Source organism: Mastigoproctus giganteus, chromosome 5 (assembly GCF_048544385.1).
Source record: "Mastigoproctus giganteus isolate SK-2022 chromosome 5, ASM4854438v1, whole genome shotgun sequence".
NCBI lineage: Eukaryota > Metazoa > Arthropoda > Arachnida > Uropygi > Thelyphonidae > Mastigoproctus > Mastigoproctus giganteus.
In genome coordinates this window covers 177,757,080-177,770,384 of record NC_143579.1, presented here as the reverse complement: position 1 = coordinate 177,770,384, position 13,305 = coordinate 177,757,080, and the positions used below count along the sequence as shown (strand labels likewise).

General features: G+C 39.0%; 1 protein-coding gene across 1 annotated transcript in view; it reads right to left on the bottom strand.

Annotated features, from left to right (window-relative positions):
* The window catches only part of LOC150085870 (mediator of RNA polymerase II transcription subunit 13-like), a 554,522-nt gene that overhangs the window by 102,225 nt on the left and 438,992 nt on the right, over nucleotides 1–13,305 (bottom strand). Inside the window, exon 25 of the mRNA XM_090374721.1 lies at nucleotides 9,911–10,140. Within this exon, the coding sequence (XP_090230847.1) occupies nucleotides 9,911–10,140 (230 nt within the window). The remainder of the gene's footprint in view (nucleotides 1–9,910; nucleotides 10,141–13,305) is intronic.

Below are 13,305 nucleotides of genomic sequence, written 5' to 3'. Positions count from 1 at the left end.
CACACTCCTTGAAGAGAAAAGGCAGGTCGGGGGTTGGCAGGATTTAAAGAGCTACGAGTGTTTTATCCATCTTGTCATCTGGAGCAATCACTATTCCATATGAACCCTGGAGATCACATGTTATAGACTAGTTCAGTTTTTACTTCTCATTTTTTTTTTTGCAAGACTAACTTTAGTCTTTACTTGGGTCCCACTGAAGAAGAATAGTGGGCAGATATTTCTAGTTAGAATGCACACAGTTTCACATCACAGGATTTTAGCACTTATTTCCTGTGTTTATTTTCTGTATAGACATTTTAAATCAGCTTTATTAAAAAACAGAGTTAAGTGTTTATTCCCAAAAGTAAATTGTTATTAATGTTTATGATATATTAATAATAAAAGTACATGTCAAATTTCATTTGAATTCCTTTAATTATTTCTGAGTTATGATTAAAAATATTTGTCACTTTATATAACATAAATAAACTGTTTTATTCTTAAATTTAGCAAGAATTTGAATTTGAAAAAAAAAAAAAAAAAAAAACCCTAGCTTTTTGATGATCTTTCTTTATATTTTAGGAATCAATAAGTATAAAAGATAACCCAACGTAGATATTGAAATGGGCATCTTTTATGAATTTGACAACTCAGCTGCTAATAATTCATGAAATACAAAAGGCACATGACCAATTTTGAATTTACATTTAAAAAAAATTCGGATTGCTGGGAAAACTTATCTTCAGCTTAGATTTTGTTTAGTACATATTAAACTAATTTAAAAATTCTTCATACTCTAAAACCTTTGTTCAAAAAAAACATATGGGGGAAGAGGAGGTAGCAGAATTAAACTATTTGAAAATTACTTTGTTAACAATTGAAAATAGAACAATGCATATATATGTGTGGGTGTACTCATACATTACTACAGAGAATGCAAATCTTGTGGGCTGTTCATAGAGTGCTGGAATTAAGGGGTTCCATGAGTGTAATCTGTTGTGGAATAACAGATCCAGTGTTTGGATCCTTCACCATGGATTATTGCAGATTTACAGGATGTCATCCTGGGAACATGATACAATGTATCTTTGCAATATTCAGAGACCTTATACAGTTTATGCCTCGTTGTGTGGCAGCAGTATTGGCAGAAAGAGGACATACCTACTATTAGGTAGGTGGTCATGTTTTGATTGGACGGACAGACAGACAGAGGTACTCGTGAAAAGATTAGTTAACTAATGTTACTTTCAAATTTTAAGTAATAAATATTACTGTAATTGCATTATTGTAGGTTTAACAGACAGGAACTCCCCGACTTATGCAATACTCAAATTATGGAAATTCGACTTTACGTAAGTTTTTGCCAGCCAGTGCAAATTTAAAAAAATCATGGAAACGTATGTTGCATCCTGTAGGAATAAATGGAGGTATCATTAAATATCATAATGGGAACCCACTGTTTTTTTTTTTTTTTTGGTAATTCGTTCCAAGACCTTGGAAGTTGAAATTTTGCTATATAACTAAGCTATTTATCTCTCTAAAAGTCATTTTTATAATGGAAATTGCACAACACTTTCATCGTTATCATATGTTCCGTTACAAAAATCAATTTTGAATGCCTTTGTGATATTTTTCTAAAACACATTTCTGGAGGTCACTACCATAAAACAATAAAAACAATTTGCACTTTCCAGTTTATTGGGCTTTTCTGTTAGCACAATCCGTTATAAACGGGTAGTAAACTCAATCTTATTGCATTTGCGATAATACCAATAGCTGGAATTCTGTGAGTTTTTACGTTACAGTATTATGGTGAAATAAATTTTAAGAATGTGCTCTTCATTCCTATTTAGTTATTACAATGGTGAAGGGAAAGGGACCAACAGAAAGTGCAAGTGCTGGCAGTGATAGGAAATGAAACAAAATTGATTTAGAAATGAAGATGATTAATTAAGTAGTATGAAGCAGGACAAAGTTTGTCATCTATTGCACAGAATTTGGTCTCTCGCTGCTTCAACAGTGAATACTATTTTAAGGGAGAGTGCACGTATAAACTAACATGTTCAAGGCTCAAGGTATTTCACACTGGGGCCAGTCTGCCCCAAAAGTGAACACAAAACAGTGTTCAGGTGCTATATCGAAGATGGAAAAGCTATTAATAATATGGATAGAAAATCAAATTCAGAAGCAAGTGTCCCCAAATCTAACAGCCATTCAAGCAAGAAGTATTTATGAAGATAACGATGATAAGTACGGCAAACCCACGAGCCAAGTTCGTGGCAAGCAACAGTGGTTTAATAGGTTCAAGCATCATGCTAGTTTCCAAAACAATAAAGTATGCAGTGAAGTCGCCAGTGCTGATTCCGCAGCTGCAGACAAATTTTGTGGTGAGCTGGAAAAAACCCCTTCTAAATCTCCAGAGCCTTCAACTTCCACAGTGGCGTGCTTATCAGCTGGAGAGTTAATTCTGGCAACAATGCTCGAAAGGTAAAACTTGCTGACTGTCTCCTCTCTTTTTATAATTTTATAATTTTTGTAATTTTTCCTGCAAATGAGATAAAAAAATTGAATAATTCTATTTACACTGGTGTTCAAAGAAAGTGCATCACACCTTAAAATTGTAATTGTCGTCCAGATAATGTAAGTATATGGCATTATTTCTTACAGATTGCATTAGATAAGATTGACATGCGTAGGTGATGAGGTAATATTGCATCAGCTGTTACTTTCAGCTAAATGAGCATGCTCTGTTCATATAGCTGAAAGTAACAGCTGATGTCTTTGCTTGTGTCAGGATAGCGAGTTACGTGCAGTTGACGCCACGAAGAAAGAGTGCTATTGTTGCTTTACGTGAGGAAGGATGTTCTTCCCAACATATTGCTTATAATCAGTCTTCTAATCAGTGCACAGTGAGTAGATTTCTTTCCAAACTCAAGAATACCGTTTCTGCTGATAGGAAAAAAAAGGAAATGGATGCAAACGAGTCTCTACGACAAAACAGAACTGCATTTTGAAGTGCTTATGTCTTAAAAACCATAAAGCTTCTTTGTCTGAGCTGAAAAGAGAATGGGAAGAACATACAGGTGTGGTAGCAAGTGCAGTAACAGTCAGAAGATGCCTCCTCAAAAATGGACTGGTTGTCCATCGTCTTAAGAAGAAGCCCCTCCTCACACAAAAAACGAAAAAGGCCCGATTAACTTGGTGTAAGGAGCATGCCAAATGGACCCCCGAGCAGTGGAAGTCAAGTTATTTTCTCAGATGAGAAGAAATTCAACCTGTATGGCCTGTATGGCTATAGACGTGGTGAAGAATACCATCCAGACTGTATGGTGTCTACAGTGAAATTCAATAACAGCCAAATGATATGGGGGCGGGTGCATTTCGTATCGCAGAGTAAATCACCTGCAGTTTATAAAAGGTTCCGTAAATGCCAATGGATACCTGGCTATATTGGATGGAAAATTGCTGCCAATCATTAGAGACCATTTCAACCTGCCAAATAACTGCATCTTTCAGGATGACTCTGCTCCTTATCATCGGATGAAAAGTGTCTGCTACCATTTGTTACAGGTGAAAAAATGGTTGGAAGAACGGTCTATTACAACTCTTAGCTGGCCAGGAAACAGCCTGGACTTGAATCCCATAGAGAACTGTTGGCATCGTGTGGAATCTGTAGTTGCCAGAAAGAAACCAAAGACACTTAGCGAACTTCGGGAAGCTATAATTCGTGTTTGGAACCATGAACTATCAGTTGATTATCTTCAGAAACTGATCTTGTCAATGCTTCGACGGTGTGTTGCTGTCATCAGGGTCAGAGGCGGTTCAACTAAATATTAGTTTACACTGCCAGAAAGAAACCAAAGACACTTAGCGAACTTCGGGAAGCTATAATTCGTGTTTGGAACCATGAACTATCAGTTGATTATCTTCAGAAACTGATCTTGTCAATGCTTCGACGGTGTGTTGCTGTCATCAGGGTCAGAGGCGGTTCAACTAAATATTAGTTTACACCTGGTGAACTTTTAATTTTGTTTTCCCTTTAAAATGATAAACTGAAGCAAATTGAGGGCTTCTGATAAAATTTCAGCCACAATTGTCATGTTTACCAAAACTGTTGTATAAATGTTGCAAATGCTCATTTTGGAATATTTTAAGAGCACCTGTCGAATATTACTTAGCTTTGCCTTAACTATTAATAAATATCTTTTGTTTATATTTCTATTTGTGATACTAGTCATTAATGTAACATAGCATCGCAAAAAGGAGTTCAAAATGTGAAATTCATAGGTGATGCACTTTCTTTGAACACCAGTGTACATGTTTGTCGAACACCTCTTTTTTGCTTCTATCAAATTCAGCACGCATAGTTGCGAGTGCAGAATTTCACTAAATGCTTATTTAGGGAAATTCCAACTTATGTAGCATTCCGTGGAACGCAACCTTTACGTCAGTCGGGTAGTTCCTTTATTAAGGAATTTGTACCTAGTAGCATTTAAGCCATTTCCACTTCTAGAATTTTGAAATCAAAAACTGTCTTCAAATATATATTTTTGCTTTGCAGGAGTATGCTCAATGAAATGCATCCCATTTGCACTAATACTTGAACATAACTGCTAACCTCTGATTTTTAGAAAGTAGGAGGATTTTTTTTTTTTTTTTTAAATCCAGACTTTTGACTTGAAATTTTGCTAACAACCTATTCATTTCATATTATGATACAACCACAGGATTGTTAATCAGTACAGTATGCTTTCAAACATTAGTGCCGCTAGGATTTTTCTGTCTGTGGCTTTCAATTTGGATTGTCTCATAAATACACTGGTGTGCAAAACTTAAGGACCAGTCAGGTTTTCACCTGTAGCTTCTCATAGGAGTGGCCTGGATATGGGAAAAGCATACCAAGGGAATCACATGCGGCACAGAAATGATGAAGGAAACAACACCGATACAACAATGGAAACAAAATGGTAAAGAGGGACTTTATTCAAAAATGACACAGCAACGGAAAGGCTTTGCACTGCCTGTCCATACTTAGAACAATGTTTTTGATAAGTTTTTGCGGTAACATTGTCCATTCCTCTGTCAGCCCTGTCTTCAGCTGGTGAACATTTTCTGGTGGGTGTGGATGTACCGCTAGGCATATCCCCAGAACGTCCCGTACGCACTTGATGGGATTTAGATAGAAGGAACAAGCAGGCCAATCCATATGAACAATATCCTCACGTGCGGTACAGATCAACAGCTGCAGTGTAATGGAGTGTGGCATTATCATCCATAAACATGAACTCGGAGCCAATGGCACCTTGAAACAGATGCACATGGGGAAGGATTACCTCAGTACAGTGATGTACACCAGTTACAGTACCGGCTCCCCAGACGAGAACACCTTGACCGATATATCGATCCCTTTCAGTGATGTTTGCGAGATGATACCGGGTGTCAACCTCACACCAGATTAACTGATGTCCAGAATCGCTGCTGAGACTGAATCTACTCTCATCAGTAAAGAGTACCTTACCCCATTCCTTATGTCCAGTCCTTATGTTCGATGCACCACTGTAAATGGTGTCTCCGATGGGCAGGTGTTAAAGGGACACAGCATACTGGCCGTCGGGCAACTGTCCACCTTTGTGGAGTCGCCTGGTCACAGTAAACCATTATATCCTGCATCCTGTGCAGCTGGTTTGCAATGGACACCACTGTCTGGTGTCGGTCCCTCTTGGCCTGTAGGAGTATATAGCGGTCATCATTGGGCATTGTTTTTAGTGGACGACCACCACTGGTCCTTCGAACAGTTGTACCTGTCATTCTGAAGGCTGACCACGCACGTGAGACGATGCTATGGGCGATACCGAACTCTGCAGCCACACTCTTTGCACTTCGACCTTCCCAATTATTCGATCCTGGGTAAAGTCATCCAGATGCTGTCTACTGGCCATTTCATTGTCTGTATGAAACCAATTGAACGTCTGTAACAATTGTGCTCACCATTCGGTAATTTGCACGTAACTGCTGAACTGCTGCTTTTTTCTGTTTATGTGAGCCCTGTCATCATGATTCAAATTTTTGCACATGCACCAGCTTTCTACCAAATGGCCAGTTATGTAAATCGCCACAGGCTGTTTCGTTTGATTTTGTGGTTGTAATCTTTAGAAATAGTGTTGGTCCTTAAGTTTTGCACACCAGTGTACCAACTGATTATGATTGCTTCAAGGAAGCTGCTCTCTTGAAAACTCTGCCCTCTTGAGAAATGTTGAGTCAAAGTTTTTTTTTTAATTAAAGGCCATGCTGTATAGATTTGGCTGTAAACAGCATTTGCAAAGTCTCATCAAAAAAGAGGATGGTCAGACTGGGTTTGGTCAGACTGGGTTTGTTATTTTACACCTGGCTGATCAAGTTTCCCTTCTATTAATCCAATTTTTCTTTTTTTTTCATAATAGCTGCTAATAGGTGCACACACTGAACTTGACATAAATAATACTGCAAAGTACTGGAAACTTGTCCAAAAAAAAAAAATTATAAAATTTGAAATTGCCAATTGATAATGAACTAACCTGGCACCTCATTTGGTGCCTCCATAGCCAGGTGGGCAGGAGCAGCAGTGCGTAGCACACACTTCTTGATTAGACCGGGGTTCGAGCCCGTGACCACCAAATACGGATGATGCAGAAAGGTCAGGGAATGACTACCGCACATCCCCAGAGCAATAAGGCCTTAGTTGCTAATGCTCCTAAAAACCAAATAACAAACAATAAGAACATTCTCAATGAGTAGTTGTGCACAATGCAGTCACATGTGGCAATAAAGTACTTCCTACAAAAGAATATAATCTTCACCTCTTGTTTTACTATCCATGACTTTGACAGTGAGATGCTTATGACTAAGTCAGAATCATATTTCTGGTTTAGTGTATTGTGGTAATCAACTTCCAAAATAGAAGTAGAGGGTTCAACAACTGTTGGTGTAAATAATTTACACATTATACTCTTAAGCATATCAAGGGGGAAAATGACTCTGTAAATGGGAATGAGGCATATATGGTTGAAGAGGCATGTTTGGATTTTCAAACTTGGCATCACATTTATACAGAACAAGCAAAATGCCTTATTCAAGCTAGAAGAGAGAAACACGAACAGCTTTTCACATGTGTAAGGATAACCTGTCTACAGTTATCCACTTGCTTGGATTGTTTAGTATTTCTTGAATCAGAAATTTGTGATTCTTCTTCTTTCAAATCTTTTGAAAATCATGAACTGGGGTTGGACGAGTAAGTGCAGCTCACTAGTGACTGCTTGTTGTACTTTTCAATCTGTTAACTTTGAAAATTGCTCATATATATTTCCCCACACTTCTAACCTTTTTTGTAAATATGCTTGTCAGAGGTCGCCACTGTTCTACCAGTCTAGTTAAACATTTACCGAAAGACAACCAGCATCTGCACACATGATTCAAAATCTTTTTCACTTCAATGGCATGCATTAATGGAAACTAGTTCAATCTTTGTTTCCTTTTTGCACTTGTTTCTAGACAGCAGTACAGGTCCACCAAATATTTAACCATTTTCAGAGGTAGACATGCAGCCACCTTTTCAGAATGTAAATTAATTAATTATTATAAAAAAAAATTAATTATTACTTTCCCCTTTACACTCTATTCATTCAAGACAAGGAAGTCTTTGCAGTAAGATACTTTTGTTGAAATAGTTGAGAAGGCTGCACCAAATACATCAGCAATAGGTGTACATTGCAATTGTAGTTTTGCAATTCACACCTATCATGCTGAAGGGCTGAAGTGGGATAGGAGGACTATCTACTCTTCATTTTATAGAATTTATCTCAAACAATTTTGTGGTGGTTGGTTGTGTTATAGATGATGCAGATTGGATCTATGAACCCCACTGATGCTTTTCGTGAAATGGTTGAAAAGGTTGCTTCTGGTACACTGGCAACTAAAACAGGTTTTGGGAACCCATTATGCTCAAGCACTGATGTGGGGGACCTTAACAACAACTGATCACAGAGGCAGATGGTGGGATCTAGCCATCAGTTCCAGAGTTCTGGTGGAAGCAAAATATTAAGAAACCTAAACAACAGTGTACATCTTGGTGGACCTGGGCTATGATGAATGGCACGTGTTGTGGAATATACGGAAATGCATTCACAACATCTTGGTACTGGTAATACACCGATGAGCCAAAACATTAAGACCAGCAAGACATTATGCAAATCAAAACAACTGCAGATGAACTACAGTGCGTGCACGGATCGGGATGCGGTATAAAAAATACCTGATGCTGAGCTCTGTTAATCAGTGTTACTGTTGGGAAAGTTAATCAGTGTTACTGTTCTTCAGTAACACTGATTAACACTGGGAAAGGCAGCGGACTTAAGCGAGTTTGACAAGGCCGAATTGTAATGGCCAGATGACTGGGTCAGAGCATATCCGAAATGGCACGGCTGGTGGGGTGCTCACAGCCAGCCGTGGTTAGTACCTACCAAAAGTGGTCTGAGGAGGGAAAGCCCACGAACTGCCGGCGAGGTGTTCAACGACCACGGCTCATCGATGCTCGAGGTGAGTGAAGGCTGTCCCGGATGGTATGTAGCAACAGAAGGGCAACTCTGGTGCAACTCGCCGGTAATTGGAATGCTGGTGACGGGAGTAATGTGTTAGAACACACCAGTACATTGAACCCTGCTGAAAATGGGGCTGTGAAGCCGCAGGCCGCTCTGAGTGCCCACGCTAACCACGGTTCAATGGCGACAACGCCTACAATGGGCACGCGAGCATTGAAACTGGACCTTGAGTCATGGAAGAAGGTCGTCTGGTCGGATGAATCATGTTTCCTTTTGCACCAACCACGTGGACAGCCGGGTATGTGTGCGTCATTGGATAGAACATGTATCTGAGGAAGAAGAAGAAAAAAAAAAAAAAAGAAGGGAAGTGATGGCGCCTGGATGCACCATGGGATGAAAACAAGCCAGTGGCGGCCGTGTCATGCTTTGGGTGATGTTCTGCTGGGATACCCTGGGTCCAATCATCCATGTGCCGGGCACTCTGACGTCTACCACCTACCTAAACATCATTGCTGACCAGATACACCCTTTTAAGGCAATGGTTTCCCCCTCTGGCGGTGCTATCTTTCAGCAGGATAATTCGGCCGCCTGGACTGTTCGAGACTGGTTCGCGGAACATGAGGAAGATTTCCAGGTATTGCCCTGGCCTCCAAATTCCATCGAACATCTGTGGTTTGTGTTGGAACAGCAACCCCGATCTGTGGCATCTCAACCACGGACCTTAGAGGAGTTAAAAGGATCTGCTGGTTACATGTTGGTACCAGATACCACAAGACACATTTAGAAATCTTGCATCATCATCCACGCCTCGCCGAGTATGAGCTGTTTTGGCTGCAAATGGAGAACAAATGTCATATTAGGTAAGTAGGTGGTCATAATGTTTTGGCTCATTGGTGTATATCCCCCAATCCAAAAACCAGAAGACTATCTTTGATTAAGAGTATAATGATTTAACGTACTGAAACGTATCATGTACAGTTTTGTTAGTTACATGACTAAGGATCTTGGCAGTGCTTTTATGGATCAAACAAGGAATTCAAAACAATCCATCAAATGTGCCATTAACAATGGGAATAATTTTCTAACAATTTTATTCCATATTACTTAAAAATGTTAAAAGATTAGAACTTTATTCCTTTCTACATAAGGTTAGACTGAAGAACAAATTCATTTTAATTACAGATGACAAGTACGAGTGTGATTCAATCTTTAAAAACAAATCACTAAGTTTAACAAGAGAATACTTTCCAATTAAAGTGATATAATTTAAAACTGGCATTAATTTCTCTTACCAATAAGAAGCAGACTGACATTCTTACTGATTGAAATTATTTAAATCCAAATTACTGAAAACATACCTGTTTGGAATTTCAATATTGATGCAGTGCGTTTCCAAAAATTCTCCTTTATCATTGGTGCAACTTGCCAAAAGCCAACGTTGGTCACTTGTTAAACAATATGTACAAAACAAAACGCTAGACTTCTCTCGCCTGTCACCAAACATCTCACCCAATTCAGTTTGTTTATCTTTCATTGGTGCTAGAATGAATGGCTGACTGAAGAGTGGAAAAGGCTGAGAATCACATTCCTATTAAGAGACAGGAAAGGGAAATTAAGAGTATAATAATTTAACATCATAAACAGTATTTCATAACAGGTTTTTGTGAACTGCACTGAGATACAGCAATGCACAGAGCACTGCTCACCAGCCTTTGAATGGTCAGCTCCATTGATGACAGGAATACAGGCATAGCAAACTGTGAATTAACAAAACTTCATAGTTTAACAAGTTGCTGATCTTGGCACTATAATGTGGAACATTACACTACCAACGCAAATAGTAATAATATATGATTTATAACACACAAAAAACAAAAAACAACTCAATGACTTTTATGTGTATAAAATGAATGTTTTCTTTCTGCACAACAGCCACAGTGTGTGTGTGTGTGTGTGTGTGTGTGTGTGTGAGAGAGAGAGAGAGAGAGAGAGAGAGAGAGAGAGAGAGAGAGAGAGAGAGAGAGAGAGGAGATGTGCGTGTGCAGCCTTCTATTAACTGAAAATTAAAAATAAAACTTTTATTAACTCATTCATATTTTCCTGACTTAACCAGATGTGTCTATGTGTGTGAATGCACACACAAAAATAACAGCTCCCAAGCACAAGTGCATTAGATCTGCAAAAGTGTGTATGCGTGTGTGTGTGTGTGTGTGTGTGCGCTTGTGTGAACATGGACAGATTTGAATATTATGCAATGTGAAACCCAGAATAATGCATAGGAAAGAACCCTCCACCCGAGAATGGCTAACTACAGCCTCAAATGAAGGACTTTAGAAATTCTTCCAGTTGCTGAATGAAATCAAATCTAAACCTCTATAAACAGCAATGCACAGAGTACTGCTGTGGCAGATGGTAATGTATGATGCTAGCTCAGCTGCCAAGATGCAAAAGTTTTGTTAAGATAAGTTAGGTTAGGTTAGGAGAGGTAAAAAATAAGGGTAAATAGTATCAAAAGAGATTCTTTTCCTACAATTCTAAATTCTTCCATAGGACTTGCATGAATGGTCATGTGATTGGTTTTTTTTTTTTTATATGAAAACCCCAAACACGAAAGGTATCAAAACCTATAGTACTTAGTACCGTGCATGGGTTGAAGGAGAAGTATGGAGGGGAGGGGGTGCCGCAAACTTTGCTCTAGAGACTAAACATGGGTTTCACCACTTCAAGCCTCCAATAAGCAAAGTGGTAGTATTTCACCGGTTGATGAAAGTCATCTACCACCTAGTATTGCCTGGTAATACAGAGGGGCGGCATTCCTCCATGTGGTGTGGGCGCCACACCTCGACCCCTGCTTATGTTGGTTCACACCTGGGTGGTCACCCACAGTGTGCTTATGCATGGGGGTTATACCCAGGATTGCTGTTAGCTTTCCCTGCTCATCGGCAGCTGGGTATCTCCCATTCTAGACTTTTGGCAAAAGAATACAGAGTTATCTAATTACAGGTAGTCGTCGACTTACGACCTATGCATTAGCATTAGTAGAGGCATATGATGCAAGAAAGCAAGCTTATGCAGCATCAGCTGAAAAAAAATAAAAAAAAAAAAAACACCTCTCATTTCACCCCTCCATTCGTTCGAAATACCTGTCCAGCTGAGCCTTAAATTTATTTAGGCTATCGACTTCCACAACAATGGATGGAAGTCTGTTCCACCAACCAACTACCCGCTGGCTAAAGGCAAATTTCTGCACATCAATCCTACATCTGTCTTTCCTCAATTTGAATTTATGCCTTCTCAGGTGATTATTCTCAGCAAGAGAGAGAAACCCATTGGCATTGAGCATGCCCAAATAATTTGAGGATTTATACACCTCTATCAGATCACCTCACCGGTGCCTAGTCTCCAGACACTGTAATTTGCAAAATATAAGCCTTTCTTCGTAAGACTTTTGGCAAAAGAATACAGAGTTATCTAATTACAGGTAGTTGTCAACTTACGAACTATGCATTAGCATTAGTAGAGGCATATGATGCAAGAAAGCAAGCTTATGCAGCATTGTTCCATTCACTAATCTTGTTGCCCTTCTCTGTACTCATTCCAGCAACTCTACATCCTTCTTGAAATGATGCCTCCAGACTTGTATACAGTACTCAAGGTGTGGCCTTATACAAGGGAATAATCACCTCCTTATCCCTGCTAGAAAAATTCCTGTATATCATTGACAAGACACCATGTGCTACTCTTGCAGCCCATCTACTTGCATGTATACAAATGCTAGAAGTATAGCAAATAAATTTGATGAATTTGAAGTGTTGTTCAAGATCTCAAAAGGTGGATATTGTTGGGACAGCAGAGACGTGATGTCACACAGATATAAGGAATGCGGAATAAGAATTTGGGGAGTACAATGAGTACAGAAAGGATAGACAGGATAGGAAGGGAGGAGGTGTTATGCTGTTAATTAAGAAAAACATAAAATCAAAAGAAGTGCATCCAGTTGATATAGATGAACAGTGCACTGCTGAGTCAGTTTGGTGTGACATAAGCACTGTGAAAGCAAAAATAAGAGTAGGAGTGTGTTATAGGCCTAATGACTCGAATGAGTACAATGAACAATTGTACAGAGAAATAGAGTGGGCTAGTAAATCAGAATGTCTTATAATGGGGGATTTTAACTTCCCAGATATTGACTGGAACTTGTGGTTTGGTCACTCACACACTAGTAAGACTTTTATGGATTTATTGGATGATTGTTTTCTGCAGCAGCATGTTTGAGAGGCAATCAGAAAGGGTAATACTCTTGATCTGGTTATCAGCAGTGATCATTTTGTATTAAGAATTTGCAGATAAAGGAACCACTAGGTGGCAGTGATCACAGTGTGCTGAAGTGGGATTTACTCAAAGAGGTAACTACCATCAAAGGTAAAGGAAAGGGTTTTTGCTTCCGCAAAGGTGAGTACAGTGGTCTCCGACAGTTTTTAAATTCTGTATAGTGGGATCAACTGTCGATGTTACCAACAGTAAATTCTAAGTGGGAAGCATTCAAGGAATTAATTGTGGATACTACTAAAAGTTTCATACCTATTAAGAAATATTGTTCAAGGTTTTTATCCTAAATGGTTACCAAATGAACTAATGAGACTAATGACAAATTAGAAAAATGCATGGGATCATTATAAATTATCAAGCGACTCAGAAGTCTATGGCAGGTAGTAGTAGTAGTAGTAGTGGCATGTGATGCAAGAAAGCAAGT